The following is a 24,625-nucleotide window of genomic DNA, read 5'->3' as shown; positions in this document are numbered from 1 at the left end:
GCTGATTTTGGGATCCCTGAATGAGGGCTGGACAGACCATCTGTGAGCTAGAACATGTACATCCTGCATTTACATGACAACAGGCAGTGGAGAGGGGGGGGGGGGGGGGGGTGTATGGTACTAGGAGATGCCAGGTCCCTCTGTATATTCTCTGTAATCACCGCACAGGATCTTATTCCTGGGGACACTTCAGATACCGGACACAGTCTCAGTTTTCTGAAAAAAGTTTATTGCAAAATAAAATAATAATTATAAAAATACAATAATATAAAACTGTACATAGATACTGACAGACGTAATACGTGTCCATGTAAGACTCAGGCTTAGAAGAATCCGGCACCATCGCTGCAAATGATCGGCTGCCGACTACGGCAATGTAAGACTCCAGATGACACCTCTGCAATGTCCGAGAGAGATTGGTGGTAATAGGGAGAGAGCGGCCGGCAGCCCAGCTGGGGGCAGGATAAACGCTTTACAGCTTCTTGTTCAGTCCTGCCACGTGCCCGGGACATGTTGCCCAGGCGTCTTTTAACATTACCGGACAGGCTAACCAGGAAGCCATGGGGCTTGTGTAGCCAGCGTGTCCTCTGGTCTTCTTCTTCTCCACTCTCCGGTAGGTCCATCCACTGCTTCACCAAATCGGCAAAGCTATTGTCCCCCAGAACTAGTGGCTGACGGCTCCTGCTTTGGGAGAGCAAACAGCCCGTCCAGTCCTGAGAACCAACCCCCATTCCAATGCCCCCCCACTGTTCCAAGCAAACATCCGATGTGGATTTGGGTCGGATTCTCCCTGGTCTAGCATGAAGTAACCCTCCAGAGGACAGACGTGGGTTATGCCTGCGTAATACAGGTGGAGCAACACTCTGTTCTTCCTCTTCCACTTCATCCTCCTCTTCCTCTCCCCTCAGAGAGCTTCCCGACACCTCTGAGTAGCCAGAGTCCCATTCCAGTCCACGTCCACAGCTCACCGGAGATACGTCATTGGGCAAATCCATGCAGCAGGCAGAGTCTGCCTCGGACAAATCAGAGGTGCGGTGGGAATAGCGGATGTCGCGCCTCAGAGGTCGGCGGGTGGGAGGTGCTGAGGGCTCCGCGGCAGTAGGAGAAGAGGGGGGAGAGGAACGCTTTAGATCTTGCAGCACACGTAACATACACTCCATTTGTGTAGGTAGAGTAGAGCCAGACGTCTTCATTCACTGCTAGAAATAAAAGAGGAGAAATGTAAGAAAAATATCATCATTGTCGTTTATATATATATATATATATATATATATATATATATATATATATATATATATATATATATATATATATATATGAGGCCAGAAAACTCTGCAGCGCCAGACAGTCAGGATTACAGAGTCACACAAGTTGCACATAAAGACAGAAGAAGTACAGACGAGGGTGGTGAAGGCTCTGACCATGGGAGCTTATAGCCAAGAGGACCAGTATAAGAATACAGACACTGGCTGTATACAATGAATATTATAGTAGTAGTAGTATTAAGCGTCTTTATGATGACTGTGTATTATTAGCTCCTACGCTCATTAGGAGACGCTCGGCGCAGCTGACGTGATGGAGCTGGTGTTGGCATTGGGTGAGTGGACTAGCAGCACTCCCCAAATCCCTGCCACACGCCCGACAGCAAGGAGGAGGGGGCACAACATGTAGAATGTATGCCCTGAGGCAGAGAAAAGAGAGCAGGCTAATGCAAACTGGAGAAGCAACCCCCTCCCCACAGGGAGCAAGCTGAGACACGCGCCTCAGGGTATGATTAACCATGTCCCTGCCAGCACAGCTCCCCGTCTGGTGAGCGATGCTTTGTTCTCTGTCTGCAGAATATCGGTTCTGAATCTGTCACCAGCCACCGTGTCTGCTCATTATATATATAATATATATCTATAGACACACATTTAACGGCACAGTGGTTAGCATTGCTTGTAGGAGAATGTTAGTGTGCGTGTGTGTGTTACATAATTTAGACTGTAAGCTTCTCTGGCTAAGGGGGCCGATGCTACACATCTCTGTACAGCGACCAGTAATATGTTGGCCCTATATGCACATTCTATATACCTAGAGGGTTCATACTTTAACAGTTGGTGCTGCAGAAAAGTTTTGGGGAAACACTTTTGTCTTACACCCCCAAACTTCCTTTCCTATCAATATCAGGAGTATCAGCTATAAGTTGTCTCTTACAGACTGTAAATGATTTGTACCACATTATATTAGTTTTGTTGATGTAATTACGCTCCTACCCTGGGGGCTTCTCCTGCGTTACTCACAGTACCCGCTGACACTGTCTGCCCCCGCAGAGGGCACATCCTGCCACCCTCAGTATCACTGACATGTGTGCCATGATTAACCCTGTGTCAGCACTCTACAAGCTGGGACATGCAGGCGGATGTGCTCATACTCTCATGTGTAAAATAGATGGCAAGCTCTTGGGGTAATAATGTGCATTGCTTATCAGGATTACTTTGCAGTATGCTTTTGACCTTGACTGGTATCTGCCCGGGCTGACCCCAAACCTCCACTTATAGGACAAGTGTCTCTTCCAGACAGCCAACAATATATTGATCTGTCACTCCTGTAGCTGAGTGTTTGCTCAGCACACAAGGTGGGGGTGGGGAGTGTACAAGATATATATATATAGGATTAGATCTCAGTTGTGTCACACACTCACTGATACAGATATTATAAGATATATATATATATAGCATAGAACCACAGGGTACATGTGAAGATATTACAGCAGCTCTGTCTGACACCTCCAGATGAGACATTCCTGCAGCTTGTCCCAGCACGCTGACTGCTAATCCCCAATCTATCAGTATCCCAGCCATTAACCCTCGCAGGCTGAGCCCATGCAAACACTCAGGGAGAGGTAGAGCTTCCCTGGAGCCCTCAACCGGCAAAGGTGGCAGGAAGACATCCACAGGGTCAGAGCTTTAGATTCTGCTGCTAAGTTCTAGGATTCTGTGGAGGGATGGACGATCCTGAGAGCTGGACAAGGTCTTGAATATCCCAGGTACTAACTACTCTAGTACTTCCCAGCTCATGTGCAGTCTCCACACTAAGACCCATCCAGAGTCCAGCACAGGAACATTCCCAGAAACTGAACACCCACATGTGACAAGCAGATACACGCTCTGCTCCATCCACCCAAACTCCCAACACGCTATTCAAATAGTAACAATCCTGTATCACACAGCAGTAATAATACTGTGACACTGAGGGGACTAACATGACCATCTTACCAGCAGAACAATCTTAATAAAGAACATTTTCATAGACAGGGTATATGGGAGTGGAGGGAGCGTTAATTAGAAGTAATACACACAACATTAATTTAAGATCTTAATCCCTTAAGTGCCATAGTATGTAACATGAGCACGATGCATTTTACCCTTACACATCCTTCTCTATAATAAAATATCTTAGAAACTCACCAGTGGAATGATGATGGGGTCCTGTGTGAATTTCTGCATACCCCAAATCTCCAGAGGTCCAGCAGGGGAAGAGGGGAACGAGGATTCTTCCTGCACTAACTACACACAAACTTTCTGTTCTGCTGCTCTCAGATCCCAAATTTGCCTTAAGGCTCAAGCATGGTCCCGCCCACCATCCATCCTGTCTCAGCAGGCAGCCAATCAGTGAGTCAGACTCACACCCCTTGGATTTGGGGATACTATAGAGAGCAATTTGGAGAAATATGATCTAGGGTATATGATGGAGCAGGAAGAAGAGGGGGAGCCTGTAATTAAATTAGTGGTTATTTCAGATGGAAAAAATATCAGAGTAGACTTAGAGAAGTGAAATCTCTGGAAGCAAAGAAGCTGTTAACCCTGCAGTGGCTGCTGGGACATAAGGAGAGAAAATCACAGGAAGCAAAAAGAAAAGGCTGAAAGAATAAGAATACAAGAAGCAAAGAGGATAAAACAAAACACATTTGGCCATTTCAGTCCTATGTTGTTAGGGGGAGGGGGTAGGCACAAAGACCCCCTGGAGCCAAGAGTGAATTGGGGCATGAAAGGGAGAGATGTCTGCAGACCCCAGCATCAGGGGCAGAAACGGGGCAGGAGGCATACATGAGGGGTAACTGCAGAACTACAGACCTCATCCGCCCCAGGAATCAGATTGTACAGACACCATAGAGCCTGCTGGGGGTTATCCCTTTCATATGATAATTCACCTGCGTTTGCTGGGTATTTACAGGACATGTAGCTCCAGGCCATGTGGGAGATTAACATCTTAAAGGCCACAAATGGACAGGAGCAGCCTCATGTAGATAATATAATTACACTGCTAGAAGCTGTATATAATGTGTCTGAGAACAAGCTGCCATCTTCTCGGTCACAGTACATGTCCTAGGGAGAAACCCCTCATACTGATACTATGACAGTCACACGCTAGGGTGACACGTGTCCCACACTACATTCAGTCACAGGACACACTGCAAAATGAGCGATCAATGGTTTATGTGTGAGAAGAATACAACATATAGTGTAATTCAGCAATGTCATGTGGGGCATTCAGAGACCCTGCAGAAGGCCATGTGCTGGTAAATGGCGGAAATTATGCAGTATACATTAATCTGGTATCTAGTGCACAGTTTGTGGCATTATGTACTATACGTGAAGCTGGTATACTGGGCACAGGGATATATGTGGCATTATGTACTATACGTGAAGCTGGTATACTGGGCACAGGGATATATGTGGCATGGTGTACTATGCGTGAAGCTGGTATACTGGGCACAAGGATATATGTGGCATGGTGTACTACGCGTGAAGCTTGTATACTGGGCACAGGGATATATGTGGCATGGTGTACTACGCGTGAAGCTGGTATACTGGGCACAGGGACATATGTGGCATGGTGTACTATACGTGAAGCTGGTATACTGGGCACAGGGATATATGTGGCATGGTGTACTATGCGTGAAGCTGGTATACTGGGCATGGACATATATGGCATGGTGTACTATGTGTGAAGCTGGTATACTGGGCACAAGGATATATGTGGCATGGTGTACTACGCGTGAAGCTGGTATACTGGGCACAGGGATATATGTGGCATGGTGTACTATGCGTGAAGCTGGTATACTGGGCATGGACATATATGGCATGGTGTACTATGTGTGAAGCTGGTATACTGGGCACAAGGATATATGTGGCATCGTGTACTACGCGTGAAGCTGGTATACTGGGCACAGGGATATATGTGGCATGGTGTACTATGCGTGAAGCTGGTATACTGGGCACAAGGATATATGTGGCATGGTGTACTACGCGTGAAGCTGGTGTACTGGGCATGGACATATGTGGCATGGTGTACTATGTGTGAAGCTGGTATACTGGGCACAAGGATATATGTGGCATCGTGTACTACGCGTGAAGCTGGTATACTGGGCATGGACATATATGGCATGGTGTACTATGCGTGAAGCTGGTATACTGGGCACAAGGATATATGTGGCATGGTGTACTACGCGTGAAGCTGGTGTACTGGGCATGGACATATGTGGCATGGTGTACTATGTGTGAAGCTGGTATACTGGGCACGGACATATGTGGCATGGTGTACTACGCTTGAAGCTGGTGTACTGGGCACAGGAACATATGTGGCATGGCGTACTATGCGTGAAGTTGGTATACTGGGCACAAGGATATATGTGGCATGGTGTACTACGCGTGAAGCTGGTATACTGGGCACAGGGATATATGTGGCATGGTGTACTATACGTGAAGCTGGTATACTGGGACATATGTGGCATGGTGTACTACGCGTGAAGCTGGTATACTGGGCACAGGGATATATGTGGCATGGTGTACTATACGTGAAGCTGGTATACTGGGACATATGTGGCATGGTGTACTATGTGTGAAGCTGGTGTACTGGGCACAGAGACATATGTGGCATGGTGTACTATACGTGAAGCTGGTGTACTGGGCACAGGGACATATGTGGCATGGTGTACTACGCGTGAAGCTGGTATACTGGGCACAGGGACATATGTGGCATGGTGTACTATACATGAAGCTGTATACTGGGCACAGGGACATATGTGGCATGGTGTACTACGCGTGAAGCTGGTATACTGGGCACAGGGACATATGTGGCATGGTGTTATGTATAGGACGTACATGTCCATTTTCATTGTAACTCAGACAGTAATTTTTTCTTTTTCACTGTGTCGTGTTCTGTGTGATCTGGTCTATGCCCAGGACAGATGTACTGGATGGTTCTTACTTCTCAGTTTGCCTGTCACAAAATCACTCTTTAAATGCTCAACTTATTAATATTATGGATGTAATACATTTTCTTATCTTAATATAATGGCTCAGTGTCTTAACTATTGAAGGCAGCTCTGTCTTCAAAACAATAATTTTTATTTATAACCCCTAAACATAGAGATGAGCGTAGTTATAGTAGAACGTGAAACATCTGTGATTGAACCCAGTATTTCAGTCCATTCCTTCTGCTCCGTGGGGCAGGATTGTGATTACTTTTGCTGGTGTAACCTGCAGAGTGAAGCAAATATTGCAGATTGTGTTCCTTTGTACCAGTCACTGTATGTAAGATAATACTGTACATGACTACACTGAGCAGACTGGTCACATAGTCTTACAGAGGCGCAATGTTACAGCTGCAGTAACGCAGAGCAGAGACCTATCGCTGCCCTAACAGGATCACATAAGTGTATTGTACACAGCTCCACCTCACTACATGACCCTGTGCTCAATCACACAAGTGGACATGTCACACTGTCACTGGGTGACTCTCCCCCCACTTCATCTTTTGTGCATTAGAGAAGTGGAAGTTTGTGCAGATCGGTGGAACAAGTAAACAGCAGTGAAAATACTGCAGGGGCTGCGCTCACTGATCCTCTGCCATCAATGCTGCAATCCCATCACGGTAAAAACGTATTATCCTTAACCTAGATCCATCCACAAGTCCCCCCCAATTCACCATGTGTCCTCCTCACATCTGTGTTAGGCTGCCCAGGGGGGAGATCACCACCATACTACCCCAATATTAACCACAGGCTGATCTAGTACCCAGTTACATGCAGCTGAATATACCTCCTATATTAATGAGCCTTGTACGTGAGCAGCTGGGGGTGAGTGAGCCCTGAATGTAACATTTCTTCTAATCCGTTTCATTGCTAAACATTTTTTGTCTATTTATCTTTTGCTGAAGCTAAATATTTGACACATTTTATGACCACATACCCCCTAGTACTCAGAAAGTACATTTAAAGCTGGGTATACACTTCAGGTTTTTCAACCAATTATCATGCCAATCATACAAACAACCGTTCAGTTTATAAAATCAAATGAAATATGATAAAAACCTATTAAAAAAATCACGATTAGTGATGCCATAGGGCAGTGACGCCCAGCAGTATAGGCAGATATCTGTAGTGTGGTTATGTGATGAAGATCACAGGTAAATCATATAGGTGAGTACACATAACTTATCCCACAATGGCAGTTTCCCTCCTCCAGCCAAATGCCTGGCTTGCTGGTATCATCAGATATGCAGTCATTACATCATACAGCTGCCATCATTATGTATCCGAACAGTCTTCTCAGTTCTGCAGTACTTGGCCCAGCTTATGTACATTCAGGACAGAATGAGGGCTGTAGTCTGCAGCACATACAGTAAGGGGCACATATCACATCACCCATAAATTTCATGAAAAAACTCTAGAGTGAAACAATCGTTGTGGATAGGCGTAAATGGCAAGATACTGCCACCCACTGGCCACTGGGGAGATTGCACGTTTCATTATACGCTCTTCCATCCAGCTAGGGTACCTCTCATCAGAATCTTTTACACAGTTCCATCGTCTTCTATTTTATTATCAACAAATTGTTTGGATTTTGCTTTCAAGTTTATTTCTTTGGGGAGGGGAGAAACAATATTGTACAAAGTTTATCAGTTAGAAAGAATTCACCTCATTTACTGAAAAGAGGAAACCCCATCTCACACAGCCCAGGTGCTAACATAGAAACAGAAAAATATTTACACTGTACAGACTCATTATACATATTTACAGGGGGACTATAGCCCCTCTCTCTCAGGGGCCACAACGATGCTGCTCAGCTGAGGTACTGCTGCCCCCTAGAGGGGAAAGTTCAGACATTTCCTTTCCATCCTCACAGTTCATTCCATCTCAGTGAATCGTGCAAACATTGCTTTCCTCACTGCGTCTTTGTAAGAATCCGATGTGTTTGCACCATATGAGCTGCCTTTGGCACCCAAACCAGCCCCTCGCATCCGGACCTGAGCCTACAAACAAACAGAGGTTTAGTAGAAGGAAATGCGAAACAAGAAACTTACATAAAACATTCCTCTCACTGCCACACATGGCGCAGGTCCTCACCTGTATAGGGGCTGTGATTCCCTGACTCTTCCGCCCCAGCCCAGAGCCCTCCTTCCAGCCCATGGCTTGCAGCATTTTGTTTCCGATATTGCTAGTGTCAATCCCATCCTTGGTGGGCTGCTCATAGTTTCTGTGGAACAAGATGGGGATGTAAGACCTGTGCATCAGCTGCATCCGACCTCTAACACTCCCTACGTTACCCAGTAGACACTTACACTACAGTAGGATCAAACTGCTTCTTGCGCTTGGGCTCTGGTGGCTCTGGGATACCGTACTTCTCCCGTCTTTCTGCTGCCCGATCCCTGTACTTAGACTACAAAGGAAAAATCATAATCAGTATCACTCCAATGTCAGCAAGTACTGACTGGCCTTTCACATGTTTAATGCTCCGAGACCTAATCACTGTATAACAAGGTGATGAGCGGAGGATTCTGGGAACAGTCTGTTGTATGATAATCATAACATATTTGGTCTGTAAATGTTGTCATTAGAAGGATGAGGCTGGTTCTCACCTCTCTCTCACGCTGCTCCAGGGCTTCCATATCTTGCTCAGATAGCTTTGATCTCCTGTACACGTCCAGGTTTTGCTGTAAAAGAATTAAGAGGATATACTCTATGAAGCCACATGGAGTCGCTACAGTGTAAACAAGGAGCCAATTTCCACAAACTCACCTTGTGTAGGTCTGACAGCTGCTGATGTCTTGTTAAAGCGTCTTTGTTGGGGAACTGTCTGCGACACAATAGACACGCCATCTTCTTCCAGTCTGTCAATTTCTCCTCATCGACAGTTCCCTGCAGCCGCTCTGGCTCCTCTTCATTGTCACTGTCACCACTGTAAGCTGCAACCAGTGCCCGCTGCCCAGAGAGGGGGAAACAAACAGGTTAATAAGAGCAGACAAACCTACACAACCACCCATATCCTATGCAAGACTGTGATTCTCACCTTGGGAGGTCTTTCCTCCTCGGTGTTCACCATCATCATCATTTCCGGTAGTAGCTGTCTCTCAAACAACGCTCCTTGCTGTGGAGAGAGGAGATATTACTCAGCGAGCACGGGGGCGCTCGCTCGCTCTCTCGGCCAGCACGGGGGCGCTCGCTCGCTCTCTCGGCCAGCACGGGGGCGCTCGCTCGCTCTCTCGGCCAGCACGGGGGCGCTCGCTCGCTCTCTCAGCCAGCACGGGGGCGCTCGCTCGCCCTCGGCCAGCACGGGGGCGCTCGCTCGCTCGGCCAGCACGGGGGCGCTCGCTCGCCCTCGGCCAGCACGGGGGCGCTCGCCCTCGGCCAGCACGGGGGCGCTCGCTCGCCCTCGGCCAGCACGGGGGCGCTCGCTCGCTCTCGGCCAGCACGGGGGCGCTCGCTCGCTCTCTCGGCCAGCACGGGGGCGCTCGCTCGCTCTCTCGGCCAGCACGGGGGCGCTCGCTCGCTCTCTCGGCCAGCACGGGGGCGCTCGCTCGCTCTCTCGGCCAGCACGGGGGCGCTCGCTCGCCCTCGGCCAGCACGGGGGCGCTCGCTCGCCCTCGGCCAGCACGGGGGCGCTCGCTCGCTCGCCCTCGGCCAGCACGGGGGCGCTCGCTCGCCCTCGGCCAGCACGGGGGCGCTCGCTCGCTCGCCCTCGGCCAGCACGGGGGCGCTCGCTCGCTCTCGGCCAGCACGGGGGCGCTCGCTCGCTCTCTCGGCCAGCACGGGGGCGCTCGCTCGCTCTCTCGGCCAGCACGGGGGCGCTCGCTCGCCCTCGGCCAGCACGGGGGCGCTCGCTCGCCCTCGGCCAGCACGGGGGCGCTCGCTCGCCCTCGGCCAGCACGGGGGCGCTCGCTCGCCCTCGGCCAGCACGGGGGCGCTCGCTCGCCCTCGGCCAGCACGGGGGCGCTCGCTCGCCCTCGGCCAGCACGGGGGCGCTCGCTCGCCCTCGGCCAGCACGGGGGCGCTCGCTCGCTCGCCCTCGGCCAGCACGGGGGCGCTCGCTCGCTCGCCCTCGGCCAGCACGGGGGCGCTCGCTCGCTCTCGGCCAGCACGGGGGCGCTCGCTCGCTCGCCCTCGGCCAGCACGGGGGCGCTCGCTCACTCTCGGCCAGCACTGGACACAGAGGTGGATGGAAAAAACGCACCTTCTTCTCAAACAAGGCAAAACCCGCATCAGCAGCCGCAGACTCTTTCCTCTCTTCATCACGGGCGCTCAGCGGCTGGAAGCTGTTCTTGAAATTTTCCTTTTGTTTGTTCAAGCTCTTTGCCCACCGCTCCATATCTTTAGCAATCTGGGGAAGGTAAGTTGCGCTAAGTTACATTAAGATACATTAAGGCCGGTGTAAGAGTATCTGGGACAGAAGATGACGTTTCCTCTTTACCTGCTGAGCGGTCTTGCTTTTGGGTTTCTCCTTCTTCTCTTTACCCTCCTTGGTGCCGCTGGCAGAAGAACCATTTGCCTGTGTTCCGCTCTGTGTTGCCCCCTCTGCAGCTGGTAAATAAGTCTGTTTTTCCCCATCCCAGTACAGATATTGCTGCGTCAGAGAGTTGTAGTAGTACTATGGAAAGAAACAAGCATTAGCTGGTGTTGTGATGTATAATTAAGGCACGTACCAGCACAGCAGCTTACCTGAGAATTAGGATCGTAATAAAGACCAGTTTGTGGATCATAGTAATATCCAGAGGATTCATCGTATTGATATGTGGACGTGTCTGGAACAGCTGAGAACAGAAAGGTAACATTCAGTAACGGCGCTCTGCCCTGCGGGTGTCAGACTTCCAATATGGCACTTACCGTATTTTGCACCCGGTATAATGGCATTTGGAGGAGCAGCCTCATCTGTGCCCGTACTTGTGCTGGGCGCCGAGCTGGAAGTGGTGCTGGAGCTGGGCTGCGTCTATGGAAAGACCGATCAGACGTCACATATATACTGTGTCTGGCAGAGTAATACCCGGCATTCAATGTTGGTGAAAGCAGCGCACTTACCGGTGATCCAGGCTGCTGGTAGAGCTGTGGACTCTGACACACTACAGCGGCACTTGTGCTAGCGGTGGCAGGGGCAGTGCCCTCTGTAGAACAGGCCATATGTGATCACATGGTATGTATATATAAAGACCACTCTTACTATACAGATCTGTTCTCTACTCACCCGCCGCTGTGGCTGTGCCCGCTTCAGTTCCTCCATTCGGAGGCTGGTAAAACTGCTGATAATCCTGGAGGTATTCGTAAAAGATATGTTTATTATTGCTCTAATAAATCAAAGGCAAGGGCAATTCACAGAGCCAGTAATACTCACTTGTCCATATCCCTCTTGTCCTTGCCCATATCCAAATTCTGCACTATCCCCGCTTTGTGGAGCCTACAGAAGAATAACAGGTTAAAGACTAGACATCAATGGGAAGCCTGAGAGCAGGAGATTTAAGAAACATGTGACGTCCTGCGTGACGACCACACTTACCTGTGTAGAAGACCACTGAGCCGCTGCTATGGCCGTGCTCGCTACAGAGAACGCGCTGACTCTGTTTCCATCCGGCAAAACGAGATCCCTGCCGCCAAAAAAAACACTTACATAAGACAAGGATTTATTAGACCATGAACTCCCCATGTACACCCCCCTCAGACAGCAAAAGAACCGAACCAAAACTTCTTGATGGAATAACTGCCCTATAAACTCAATTTACACTATACTAATAACAGGCAATATGAAGGTAATCTCATGATGTAGTTAAGGACACGGCCTCCGGCTGTAGCCTACAACAGACCATGACTTCCACTAAGCACAGGAAACTTGTGATTGTTACTATAAAAGTCAGTTTCAGTTTAGTGGCCCTTTAACCAGCACCAAAATATCCAACAAAGATAAATCATCTATACATGGTAACCCGCTTACTTTCTGGCACTTTTGGCAAAATCAACACCGATTGTCTTCCCATCAATTTTGAGAGGTGGATGAAGAGTCTGCAGAATCTGCAGGAGCTGAGACGCTTCCTGTAAGAGGGAGATCACAGATGAGTTCTGGATCTGGGCTGAGGACAAGGACACAACCCACTCGCTGATCACTCACCAGGGCAGACGGTAACTGTACAAAGGCAAATCCTCTGTTCTGCTGGGTCTGCTTGTCCTTGATCAGCCGGATGTTGCTGACCACCAGCGACACATAGGGAGCCAGGGCAGCCAAGATGGAATCCACCACAGTGTGTGGGCCGATGTTCCGGAGGATTATGGCTGAGGATACATAGCCACCTAATAAGGTTACACCCGGCTGTCTGTAATCGGGGGTCCTCTGCACAGCATCTACAAATGTATTACTAACTCCACCACCCTCTAAATAGTGCACACGTCGTCTCTTCCTTCATTTATTGGTCATTAAATGCGAAGTGTTACATTTAGATAGTCATATGTAGTGGCTCCCATATTACCCCCCTCCCCCAGGTGTCAGACGTACACCCAGCACCGCCCCCCTCTCCCAGGTGTCAGAGGTACACCCAGCACCCCCCTCTCCCAGGTGTCAGAGGTACACCCAGCATCCACCCCTCCCTCTCCCAGGTGTCAGAGGTACACCCAGCACCCCCCTCTCCCAGGTGTCAGAGGTACACCCAGCACCCCCCTCTCCCAGGTGTCAGAGGTACACCCAGCACCCCCCTCTCCCAGGTGTCAGAGGTACACCCAGCACCCCCCTCTCCCAGGTGTCAGAGGTACACCCAGCACCCCCTCTCCCAGGTGTCAGAGGTACACCCAGCACCCCCCTCTCCCAGGTGTCAGAGGTACACCCAGCACCCCCCTCTCCCAGGTGTCAGAGGTACACCCAGCACCCCCCTCTCCCAGGTGTCAGAGGTACACCCAGCACCCCCTTCTCCCAGGTGTCAGAGGTACACCCAGCACCCCCCTCTCCCAGGTGTCAGAGGTACACCAAGTGGTTGCCAGTTACCTCACTGCGGTTAGCATGTACCTCTGTGGACTGATGCCTTAGAAACACTTACTGTCACTATAGTAATCGGCAGACTGCAGAGATTCCGAGGCTCCAGAAGGTGCTTCCATATCAGAGTCTGAAGAGACACAAAGAATGAGACCGAACATGAGTGACCCCGGTGACAGCAGAAAGTCTTATATTCTCCTCTCCAGCATTAACGAGAGCAGGACCCATTCTACATGTAGACCTAGCTCATTACTGTCAGTATACAGAACCTAGTAAATGACACCAGCAGCTAACACTATGGATGTCACATCTAACGAGCAACAAACCTTGTTCTCGGCCCATAGAACAGGAATGAAGTTACCGGAGCACAGAGTTTGTAGGAAACACTCACCAGTCTTAGCTGCTCCGCAGCGAAAGCATTTTAGTCTTCGTCGAAAGTTGTAGAGGCCACACTATAAAAGCAGAGATCTTTGCATTTAATGGTCACTGTTCACCTGTCCCCAGCACCCCAACCATAACATAACTAGTATAACCTCACCTTGTTACACAGCCAGTCCTCAAACTTGGGGCGGGGATTGCTGTAATGCATCGCGATTGTCTTCCCCTGGATCACCAGCTTCTTCTGCAAGAAGATAAAGAGAAGCCAAGTTATTTCCAGCATCCTGGTAAGTGGACGTCTATCCCCTGGCGGAGGGGAGGGAGCTCCCGACTTTAATACGGATAGCAACGTGGGGAAGGACCACCCACTGCCACAGCTAAATGCTTTGCCTGGCCAACCCCCACCACAGGGGGTGGATAGAGGAAAGGGATTCAGAGGCGCAGAGAGCTGCCGAGGGAAGAAACAGAGAGAGTGGGGGGTAGATATAGTCAAGGGCAATGGGGCTCCAGAAAGATGAGTCCTAATACTGCACGCAGTATTTCCAGTCTATATCAAGTCTCTGTAAATACATGTGTGATTATCAGAGGTCCTCCCACGGCCCAACCACTTCACAGCCACAGGGGAAACAGTGCAACCGCCTCTGGCATTAGAAGGGTCAAGATGAGGGAACTATAACAAAAGTATGTTTGGGTGCACAATTATCACCCACCCCCACAAGCATCCCAGTGACCCCAATCTTCTAATCAGTATGGGGGAGGGATGTACAACATGACGTCTTCACTTAACTTTCCCCAAGTGTCACAATGTTCAACTACATAAGACGACTATGGACACGGTCAGTCCAATATCAGACTCTTTATAACGAGCCCGTATAATCTGATGATTTAATATCCAAATTGTCATTTTCTATACATGACAAATCTCCCCCTGGGAATTACTATGTGGGAATGAAATCACATTAATGAGGGAATCTAACGCTATCTGCACTATATACGATCCCGTTATAACATACCCATCTACATAAGACCAGGCCCTGTGCAGTTACTATAGAACATGTGTCTGTCAGATGTACTCAGCAGTAACCCAGGGAGAGGGAGGGGACAGAACCTGCACATCAGACCACATAGAGCCCTCTGTGTACATTAAAGGGACATTCAGATAAAGGGCCCATACGATGTGCCCAGGACGGCACGCCATCATTATTAATAAATAAAATTACCGACTTATAGGTTTTTTTTTTTTCCCTCCACAGAGAATTAGTCATTGTGCAATACTGATAGCAACATTCAGACTGCAGAAAGCTTCAATGTACACAGAGCTTGTCCCCCTTTGTCAAGATCACCATGAACCTGAAAGCCTCTCTCCCTTCACCCCCTCCCCCCACCCTCGTTCTGCTTTTCGATCTCGGTTACAGACATATGTAAAGTGCCATTTCTCAGGAGTATTCTAGACTTGGCGAGTGAAGCAACCTGATTGGCTTCCATCCAGCTGGTAGCATCTTGCAAGTGATAAAACTCCACGAAGGCGAAACCGCGGCTTAAACCTAGAGACAGCATTCAGATATAGACGGGATACTAGTGTTAGTCAGTTCCTTTTACAGAAAACACAGCTGCATCTCTCCAACTGACAAAGCCCATGGATCTAGCAGTGCTTTATGGCATCCATGGCTGCAGTCCTCTTGCCTGTCTTACATGGACTGCCATGATAAGGAACCTCTAAATTAAGTAGCCCCACCAGCGACCCATTCCACCGCCTGAATGTAAGGACTACCGCAGTACGGCACCTCACATACTGGACAATATGGGAGGAATAGGGGAGGTGGAGCAGACCATGCAGACATTAAACATTTCTACTTACCAAGACCACACAAAGGAATATACGCAGCATATAAATCACAGCTCAAAACTACACAGAGGTTCCTTAGCCATGGCAAGGCCAATCAATACCTGATGGTGTATGGGGATGGAGAGAGGGCTAATCCCCAGGGAAGGGGGTGGGAATATAGAACGAGTGGGAGCGCACCACATCGGGCCGGATAGAACCTCACCTGTTTTTCGTTTCATCAGCCTCACGTCAGCAGGTTGTGGGCCTTCAAAGGACTCCACCAGCTCCCGGATCTGCAGAATAACAGCGTTAGAAAGATGGCTGAATGTGTATCAGGATTATACAGCGTTCCTACACTCCTGTACTCACATCATTCTCACTAATGTTTATAGGGAGACCTCGCAGCATGATTGTCTTGCTTTCCTTCTCATCCATGTAATAGTCATTGCGATAGTCGTGGTCCATGTAGTCGCTGTCTGAATGGTAGCCATCTTCTGAGCGGTCACTGTTTCTCCTCTCACGATCTCTGTCTCGCTGGAAGAGAACACAAGTAAAGCTGATCTTATAAACAGTGCACACAATAGGTACAGAACAATCCAGGTCCTCCAGCTTAAATACTTACTATGAACAGATATTTGGGGACATTTCTGAAAAGGTATGCATGGGAAAAGGGCGCTGTAACCAATAGCAACCAGATAAAGGCTTTCATTCCCCAGGTTGTACTAAAACAAGCTAGATGGATGAACCTGTTTCATATAGAGTGACAGGGGCCTCACATCCCGGTATACTCTGTACAGGGGGGTCCTGCTGACTTTCTGCTCCTCCCACAACCATCCTTTCTTTCCACAATCTCCCAATCTGTGGCTTCCGGCCCATTACGTACAGTCCCCTCTCGACTAAAATGGCTGCATGAGTGGACAGGTCCCTCCCTCCCACAAGATCAGCACACGTTCCCTGACATACTATGTGCTGCTTTGAACACGACAATGGATTGGCTAATAAAGGGTACACATGGACAAGCAGGAGATGGACAGTACATAAACTAAGGACCAAGCACAATGCACCTTAAAAATACATGTTAAGAGTCCAATTTGTTGTTCTGGTTACAGCACAACTGACCTGCTCTTATAATTGCCCCCTTACCGTATAACCTGTACTTACATCAGGGCTGTCATAATCCCTGTAATCATCATATCGATCATCTCGGTCATCGCGGTATCTTTTGTAATCATTAGATTCTCTACGTCTGTTTCTGGAGATTCTGTCATCACGATCATCTCTATCAAATGCTGAACCGTATCTCCCACTGCGCTCACTGCGACTTACACTGCAAGACAATGCCACAAGTCACGTTATACAGGCTTCTCTATCTGCATATTGTTCTAGGACCAGTCACCATGGTGCAGCATCTAACACCAGTCTAAGTACACAGCTGGCACAATGTCTTCAGTTGTAAATGAAGCCACCAGAACACATTGTCAGGCCCAATACTATCTGCAGCCTACCAGACGGACTCACCGTTTATCCGAGCCCATGCTTCTCCACGTGTACAGTCTGGGTCCTCTTGTGTTCGGTATGGCTGATCAGTCTGAGCAAGAAACAATAGTCACACAATCTGCATTGTAATATCCATACCTGAGGTCATAACCAGTAACTGGGGGAGGGAAATATAAATATCTGCTGCATATTATTAGCTGTAAGAGCCCCATTAACTGAGCTCCAGGTGTAATGTTCTTACTGAACTTACTGCTTCTAGGTCCTTGAAGCCCATTAACCATCTTATGCCCCTAATTAGTCCCCAGAGCTGCACACAGTCCCCAGGAGCACTGAGCTCCATACGGTGGATGTTACCTGGAGGCTCCAGAGAGTAACACTCAGGACAATGGGCTCAGTGATCACGTTACATGGAGGGATCTGTATGAGCGGAAATATCACTAAATACTGAGCAGCTACAGGGACATAAATACATCACCCTGAGGCCGTCTCACAGATCACTGCCCCCATAGAGTGCAAGCTCCTTGGACTACATATACCCGGTCTAAGCCGCGGCTGTGCCCCAGTGTCTCCCTCTGGGGGGGGGGGGGGGTCACCCCGGTATCACCCTCTGGGGGGGGGGGGGGTCACCCCGGTATCACCCTCTGGGGGGGGGGGTCACCCCCATCCCCCACACAGGATGCAGTGTCGGTGGAGCACTACAACCCCCAGCATGCCGCGGTGACCTCCACCCCCCTGTGGGGGTGTCACCCTGAGAGCGGGCCCAGTGAGGGGGTCACACAGCCGGAACTCACCGTCAGGCCGCACCTCGGGCGCAGCGTCCTCCTCACTCACTGTCTGCACGAAATGGCGGCGGCTCCACCCGTCTTCTACCCACAGTGCACCGCGCGGAACTGGGCGCCTGGAAGATTCCACAACGCTGCGCGCATGCGCCGACCGCCGGGGCAGCCAATAGGAGCAGAGCGCGGCTGGGGAGCGGTGCATGACGGGAGGTGTAGTCCCGAGCCTGTGCTGTGAGGTACAGCTCATCTATCAGCGGTGTGTGGAACCACAAGTCCCAGCGTGCCACACCATGCAGTCAATTGTAGTTCTACATCAGAGAGGCCCCATGAGGTTACTCAGAAATTCGGGACAACCAGTTTTCAGTAAAATGTTATAAAGTGCCTCAGAGAGTCATCATGGCCGCCACCAATTAGCTGAGGCGATCCCAGGTCGCTTCACTGCGCAGTATCCCTGGTATGGTGGCATGTTCTCCGGCATTCCCCGGCATGGCAGCGCATTCCCCAGGATGGCGGCGCGTTCTCCGGCATCGCATCGCATTCCCCAGTATTGCGGCGCGTTCTCTGGCATCGCAGCGCATTCCCCAGGATGGCGGCATGTTCTCCAGTATGGCAGCATGTTCCCTGACATGGCGGCCTGTTCTCCGGCATCGCAGCGCATTCCCCAGGATGGCGGCCTGTTCTCCAGTATGGCAGCATGTTCCCTGACATGGCGGCCTGTTCTCCGGTATGGCAGCACATTCCCCAGTATGGCGGCCTGTTCTCCGGCATGGCAGCGCATTCCCCATTATGGCGGCATGTTCTCCAGTATGGCAGCATGTTCCCTGACATGGCGGCCTGTTCTCCGGTATGGCAGCGCATTCCCCATTATGGCGGCATGTTCTCCAGTATGGCAGCATGTTCCCTGACATGGCGGCCTGTTCTCCGGTATGGCAGGGCATTCCCCAGTATGGCGGCCTGTTCTCCGGCATGGCAGCGCATTCCCCATTATGGCGGCCTGTTCTCCGGTATGGCAGCATGTTCCCTGACATGGCGGCCTGTTCTCCGGTATGGCAGCGCATTCCCCATTATGGCGGCATGTTCTCCAGTATGGCAGCATGTTCCCTGACATGGCGGCCTGTTCTCCGGTATGGCAGGGCATTCCCCAGTATGGCGGCCTGTTCTCCGGCATGGCAGCGCATTCCCCATTATGGCGGCCTGTTCTCCGGTATGGCAGCATGTTCCCTGACATGGCGGCCTGTTCTCCGGTATGGCAGCGCATTCCCCATTATGGCGGCATGTTCTCCAGTATGGCAGCATGTTCCCTGACATGGCGGCCTGTTCTCCGGCATGGCAGCGCATTCCCCATTATGGCGGCATGTTCTCCAGTATGGCAGCATGTTCCCTGACATGGCGGCCTGTTCTCCGGCATGGCAGCGCATTCCCCATTATGGCGGCATGTTCTCCAGTATGGCAGCATGTTCCCTGACATGGCGGCCTGTTCTCCAGTATGGCAGCGCATTCCCCATTATGGCGGCATGTTCTCCAGTATGGCAGCATGTTCCCTGACACGGCGGCCTGTTCTCCGGCATGGCAGCGCATTCCCCATTATGGCGGCATGTTCTCCAGTATGGCAGCATGTTCCCTGACATGGCGGCCTGTTCTCCGGTATGGCAGGGCATTCCCCAGTATGGCGGCCTGTTCTCCGGCATGGCAGCGCATTCCCCATTATGGCGGCCTGTTCTCCGGTATGGCAGCATGTTCCCTGACATGGCGGCCTGTTCTCCGGTATGGCAGCACATTCCCCAGTATGGCGGCCTGTTCTTCGGTATGGCAGGGCATTCCCCAGTATGGCGGCCTGTTCTCCGGCATGGCAGCGCATTCCCCATTATGGCGGCATGTTCTCCAGTATGGCAGCATGTTCCCTGACATGGCGGCCTGTTCTCCGGTATGGCAGGGCATTCCCCAGTATGGCGGCCTGTTCTCCGGTATGGCAGCATGTTCCCTGACATGGCGGCCTGTTCTCCGGTATGGCAGCACATTCCCCAGTATGGCGGCCTGTTCTCCGGCATGGCAGCGCATTCCTCAGTATGGCGGCCTGTTCTCCGGTATGGCGGCCTGTTCTCCGGCATGGCAGCGCATTCCTCAGTATGGCGGCCTGTTCTCCGATATGGCAGCACATTCCCCAGTATGGCGGCCTGTTCTCCGGTATGGCAGCGTGTTCCCTAGTATGGCAGCATGTTCTCCGATATGGTAGTGTGCTGTAGTATAACTACACTGGGACCGCACAGGGATCATATCAAAGCATCATTGTCAGCGTAAACGGATGATTCAATAGGGCCACTCTGCCCAATACAGCCGTAGTTATCGCTCTTAGGACTCCAAATGATTGAACTTTAATCTTTGAATAGACAATAGTTTCAAAATATTAATATTTTTATTAGTTGAACTGAAAGCTCAAGTATTAAGACAAAGCGATACGTGGACCCTTAGCGCTCCAGGCCAGTATCACTTAGCTGCCCCAGCGATATTTTACTGATATTTTTCCCTCTGGTGAAAACTGCGGCTACCTCTGACCCCACCATTACTCGGGTAGTGTACACTATAGGCACATGGAGACACTATTCTCAATCAACCTGCTTGGTGCAACATGCAAATGCGATCCTGGGGATTAGCTCATGTGTCTCCACTGTCACAGTCAGCAGCGCACCTGGTTATTGGTTCAAGGGACCGGCTTAAGCTTTATTTTATAGGAGAAAGACCCTGTGGTGGAAACGTGAGAGTGCCCAATTGATTTTCTACAGCTGCAGCTAATGTGGGCGAACACACATCACATATATCTCCCTGTTATATGTAGACTTGTGTCTGGTAGGATTATGTGCAGCTCCCCAGACGAAGATGTTTTAGGCTTTAAAGTTTTAAGAATTTTGTAAGTGCATTCACTTATGTCATCAATCATCCTGGTGCAACAGTCAATGTACTAAAGCCTAAGCCTGCCTAGGGATTCTAAGCAAGAACTTTACCATCACAGTAGAATAATAGGCCAACAGCTTAAACATTTTTTTTTTATTACAGGGCTTTTTTTCTCAATATCATCAACCAGACTGGAGCAACATCCAAGGTTCTATTAAGAAGCCTGCTTGGGCCAACTATGGACTCTCTACCATCAGTGCCAACAAAACATTCATGTAATAGACCATCAAGATGGATTATGCTTTTGTCCAGTAGGACATTATTTTAGCTCTGGTTACAATATTGAAGGTATCGGAACAATATAATGCTATGAAATTTGAAAAAAGGCACCTGGTTAGGCATCAGGGCCAGCTTAAACGAACATATGTGACTTTTCACAATGATATCCGCCAGCCTGGTGCAACAACTCTAAAGTATTAAAAGCAAATCTGCCAGGGTATTTGAACCATGGCATTCTGGCTTTGCCAGTATTGTATTTGCATGCTAGTCAATTCTTATGTTAGTGTCACACTCCGCTCCCTGGGTATCTCCACCCGAGCCTCAAAGCACTGATTCTCATATTAAACCTCTTCTTGGTACAGACTGTCAGCCACGCTTTATATCTGTGATTACGTCACCTGTGGTTTTAGTTAATTCTACTATTGGCTAGTCCTCCTTTATAGGCTCCTCCTTTCACCTATCCTTTGCTGGTTCTTCAAGTCTACACCTGACCTAGTTCAGCTGTCTGTTCCTGTTGTATCTATTTTGCTTATTTGTTCCGTTCTTCTGTGGTATTGTTGTGATCAACGCCCGCTAAGCTAGTCTGCATACACCACTGACTGCTGCTACTCTTTCCACATCCCTGTGGTAAGCCGTGGGTCATCGTTGCTGCATACTCGGAGTTCGTTGATCTCTGTTCACCTGTTCCATTCATCTGTGGTATCTCTGTGGTCTACGCCCGCTAGCTCTCCTACATGTACCGCTGTCTACTGCTGAATTGGTCCACATTCTTGTGGCAAGCCGTGGGTCATCATTGCTGTAATTCTTATTCCGCTGATCTCTGCTATCAACACCCGCTAGCTGTTCTGCATGGATTGCTGACCATTGCCGTCTCGTTCCACATCTCGGTGGTGTCTGTGTCCCTTCTTCGTTATTGCATATATGGATACAATCGAACTTACATTCTATTTCAATTTTAGTGGTACTCGCTGTTGCTAATGCTCACTATGTATCAGCTTGAACCGTTAACTCCATTGACTGTGTCTATTCTCCTGTATAACAGCCGTGCTTCACCATCCACAGTATTCTCTGCAGTCCAATTAACTTTGTATTTGTATTCCACTTCCTAGGAGCCCTTGCTGTCTACTCTCACTATGTATTCTGCCTACATTGTGGAACTCCGTTGATTGGTTCTGCCCTTCTGCACACTGCCGTGGTTCATCTGCAGTGCATCCTGTACTCCATTGACTTTGTATTCATGTTCCACTTCTGAGTGGTAATAGTTTTATTATTAACGGATACCTGAACTGTATCTCTCTGTAGGCTGTTTAGATCTGTTCTCCCATCTGTTACACTGGGAACTTCCCTGGAGGGCTGCAACCTGCAGGGTGGGACCCGCTAAGTCAAATTTCCTTGCAGGATTCCCTGGTGAATACCTTCCACCGTTAGACTTCGCACCTCCAGGGGAGTCTAGCCAATCCCAGTTAAGACAGCAGGATTCCACTCACTTCTTCGTGTGCAAACCTGACAGGAAAGTGGTAGAGAAATTTCTCATCATCTTCAACCAGCCCATTGGACGTAGCCTGCTTGGTTATTTAAACCAAGGACTCCACCATCACTGCTAGGAGAGAATCTTTCTACTAGATCACTAACTTAACCCTGAAGTGGAAGGGAAGATTTTTCTCAATGTTATTAATCAATCTCATGCAACAGCCACAGTACTACACAGAAGCCTGTCTGGGGATTCAACACCAGGTCTCCACCATAAAAAAAAAGCATTAACCTACTAGTATATTGAGTAATCTAATGCTTTAAACAAGTTAGTACAATTATTTTCAATCTCATCAAACAGCCTGGTGTAACATCCAAGGTACTTAAAAGAAGCTGGTCTGGGGAATCAAATAGGTACCTCCACTTGTCTAGCTTAGTGCAAGACTTTTCTCATTGTCATCATTCAGCGTTGTGCAACACACCATGCCGAGTGGATGCGAACCAGGAACTCCATCACCACTATCAATAGATCACCAGGCTACTAGACCATGCAGACAGCTCATGCTTCAGTAGAGAGGGGAGACTTTTCTCAATGTTGACCAGTCAGCTGCTACACCCAAGGTACTTAAAGAAAAGATTTTTACTTGCATTAACATCAGTTTCTCTTACTCCATTGGGGGACACTGCAAGACATTGGCGTATAGTGCACTTATCAACTTCTTTGATCTCTACACCCCTCCCCTACTATGCCCCTCCTCTCCTGTGGATACCTCAGTTTTGACTAACCAAGCGTATGAGAAAGGGGCGCCCTGAAGGTCCAGGAATAGAAGCATATAGACTCACATACACAGACTCAGATAACAGACTATTTACAGAGCAAGGGAGGGTGTGCAGTGTCCCCCAATGAAGTAAGAGAAACTGATTTTACAGTGAGTAAAAACCTTCCTTTCTCTTTCCTGCCATTGGGGTACACTGCGAGACATTGGTGACATACCAAAGCTGCCCCTAAGGGAGGGAATGCTCTGGAACGGCTGTGCGTGATACTCTCCGCCCAAAGATAGCATCTGAGGATGCCAAGCCCTGGAACCTGTAAAACTTAGCAAATGTATGGACAGATGACCATGTGGCTGCTTTGTATAGCTGCTCTGCCAAAGCACCATGTCGTGCCGCCCATGATAGGGAAGAGGAAAACCATCTTCCAAGTGAGGTGGTGTAGCTCCACCATCTGAAGGGGTCCAAATGGCGGATGACGGAGCGCCTTGAGCACCAGATTGAGGTCCCAGGGCTCTACTGGGTGAGTGAAAGGGGGCTGAACATGAAGAACCCCCTGCAGGGGATGAGAGCCGCAAGTTTCCGCTGGAAACTCGCCGAAACCTGGACCTTAAGGGACCCCAGCCAGAGTACCTTATCTAAGCCATCTTACAGGAAGGCCAACAGTCTAGGCAGGCTAAACCTGGAAGTATGGGAACCCCATGACTCGCACCAAAGTATCCAGACTCTGTGATATATGGCCGAGGAGGATGACTTCCTGGCCTTGATCATGGTGTCAATAACCCGTTGCGAGAAACCCTTGGCTTTGAGGACTAAGGTCTCAATAGCCACACCGTCAAAGCCAGATGGTCTAAATCGTGGCACAGAAGAGGGCCCTGAATGAGAAGATCTGGTCGCATTGGCAGGTGGAACGGAGGGTCCATTGTCGGCCTCAGAATGTCTGAGAACCATGCCCTGCAAGGCCAATGAGGGGCTACTAGAATTGCGGGGACCTGCTCTCCTTTTAGTTTCTTTAGTATTGGGGGGAAACAGGTACACCAGTCGGAACTGCCATGGGGTTGACATGGCATCTGTTGCGCTTGCTAGAGGATCCCCAGACTTGGAGCAGTACAGGGGGACCTGGTGATTCAATCTGGAGGCCATGAGGTCGATCTCTGGCATGCCCCAGCATTCTGGCAGGAGGGCAAAAACTTCCTTGCAGAGGGACCATTCGCCTGGGTGAACCTTCTGCCTGCTGAGAAAGTCTGCTTCCCAATTCTCTACGCCTGGGATGTATACAGCCGAAACCTAGGGTACATGGCGCTCTGCCCATATCATGATTTTGGCTGTCTCTCGCATGGCCCAGCGCTGTGAGTCCCCCCCCTGGTGGCTTAGGTATGCCACGGCCGTGACATTGTCCGATTGGATTTGAAGAGGCTTCCCCGCTAGAAACCTCTGCGCCCTTGTTAATGTCCTGTGAACCGCCCGGA

At 49.7% G+C, this 24,625-nt stretch overlaps 2 protein-coding genes across 5 annotated transcripts; both read right to left on the bottom strand.

Annotated features, from left to right (window-relative positions):
• Nucleotides 1-208: 208 nt before the first annotated feature.
• INKA1 (inka box actin regulator 1) lies at nt 209-3,840 on the bottom strand. Of its 2 annotated transcripts, none has more exons than XM_075183901.1 (2): nt 3,450-3,840; nt 209-1,196 (listed from the first exon to the last, which is right to left on the bottom strand). In XM_075183901.1, exon 2 carries the CDS (start codon nt 1,191-1,193, stop codon nt 324-326), a length of 870 nt encoding a protein of 289 aa, XP_075040002.1. In that variant the 5' UTR covers nt 1,194-1,196; nt 3,450-3,840; the 3' UTR covers nt 209-323. The 2 variants fall into 2 exon arrangements, with proteins under 2 accessions (XP_075040002.1, XP_075040001.1); XM_075183900.1 differs by having other exon boundaries at nt 209-1,199; nt 3,450-3,838.
• A 4,038-nt stretch (nt 3,841-7,878) lies between these two features.
• LOC142099922 (RNA-binding protein 5-like) lies at nt 7,879-17,866 on the bottom strand. 3 transcript variants are annotated; one of them, XM_075183890.1, is made up of 25 exons: nt 17,760-17,866; nt 16,990-17,059; nt 16,633-16,798; nt 15,841-16,005; nt 15,695-15,764; nt 15,117-15,190; nt 13,807-13,890; nt 13,660-13,720; nt 13,333-13,398; nt 12,417-12,595; nt 12,243-12,340; nt 11,811-11,898; nt 11,649-11,711; nt 11,502-11,565; nt 11,339-11,421; nt 11,147-11,249; nt 10,982-11,073; nt 10,734-10,910; nt 10,497-10,643; nt 9,336-9,413; nt 9,065-9,247; nt 8,905-8,979; nt 8,608-8,705; nt 8,393-8,522; nt 7,879-8,298 (listed from the first exon to the last, which is right to left on the bottom strand). In XM_075183890.1, the coding sequence occupies exons 2-25, from the start codon at nt 17,004-17,006 to the stop codon at nt 8,173-8,175; spliced, it is 2,487 nt and encodes an 828-aa protein (XP_075039991.1). In that variant the 5' UTR covers nt 17,007-17,059; nt 17,760-17,866; the 3' UTR covers nt 7,879-8,172. The 3 variants fall into 3 exon arrangements, with proteins under 3 accessions (XP_075039991.1, XP_075039992.1, XP_075039993.1); XM_075183891.1 differs by having other exon boundaries at nt 12,417-12,577; XM_075183892.1 differs by lacking the exons at nt 15,695-15,764; nt 15,841-16,005; nt 16,633-16,798; nt 16,990-17,059; nt 17,760-17,866 and having other exon boundaries at nt 15,117-15,535.
• Between the last annotated feature and the right edge of the window lie 6,759 nt (nt 17,867-24,625).

The sequence above is a fragment of the Mixophyes fleayi genome, chromosome 8 (genome assembly GCF_038048845.1).
Source record: "Mixophyes fleayi isolate aMixFle1 chromosome 8, aMixFle1.hap1, whole genome shotgun sequence".
NCBI lineage: Eukaryota > Metazoa > Chordata > Amphibia > Anura > Limnodynastidae > Mixophyes > Mixophyes fleayi.
This window is presented reverse-complemented; position numbering and strand designations above follow the sequence as displayed.

Coding starts and splice junctions, on each gene's coding strand:
- INKA1 (XM_075183901.1), bottom strand. CDS start 1,193: ATGAAGACGTCTGGCTCTACTCTACCTACACAAATGGAGTGTATGTTA.
- LOC142099922 (XM_075183890.1), bottom strand. Junction 13,721..13,806: donor AGGACTGGCTGTGTAACAAG/GTGAGGTTATAC, acceptor CTGCTTTTATAG/TGTGGCCTCTACAACTTTCG. Junction 9,248..9,335: donor AGGAGGAAAGACCTCCCAAG/GTGAGAATCACA, acceptor CTCTCTGGGCAG/CGGGCACTGGTTGCAGCTTA.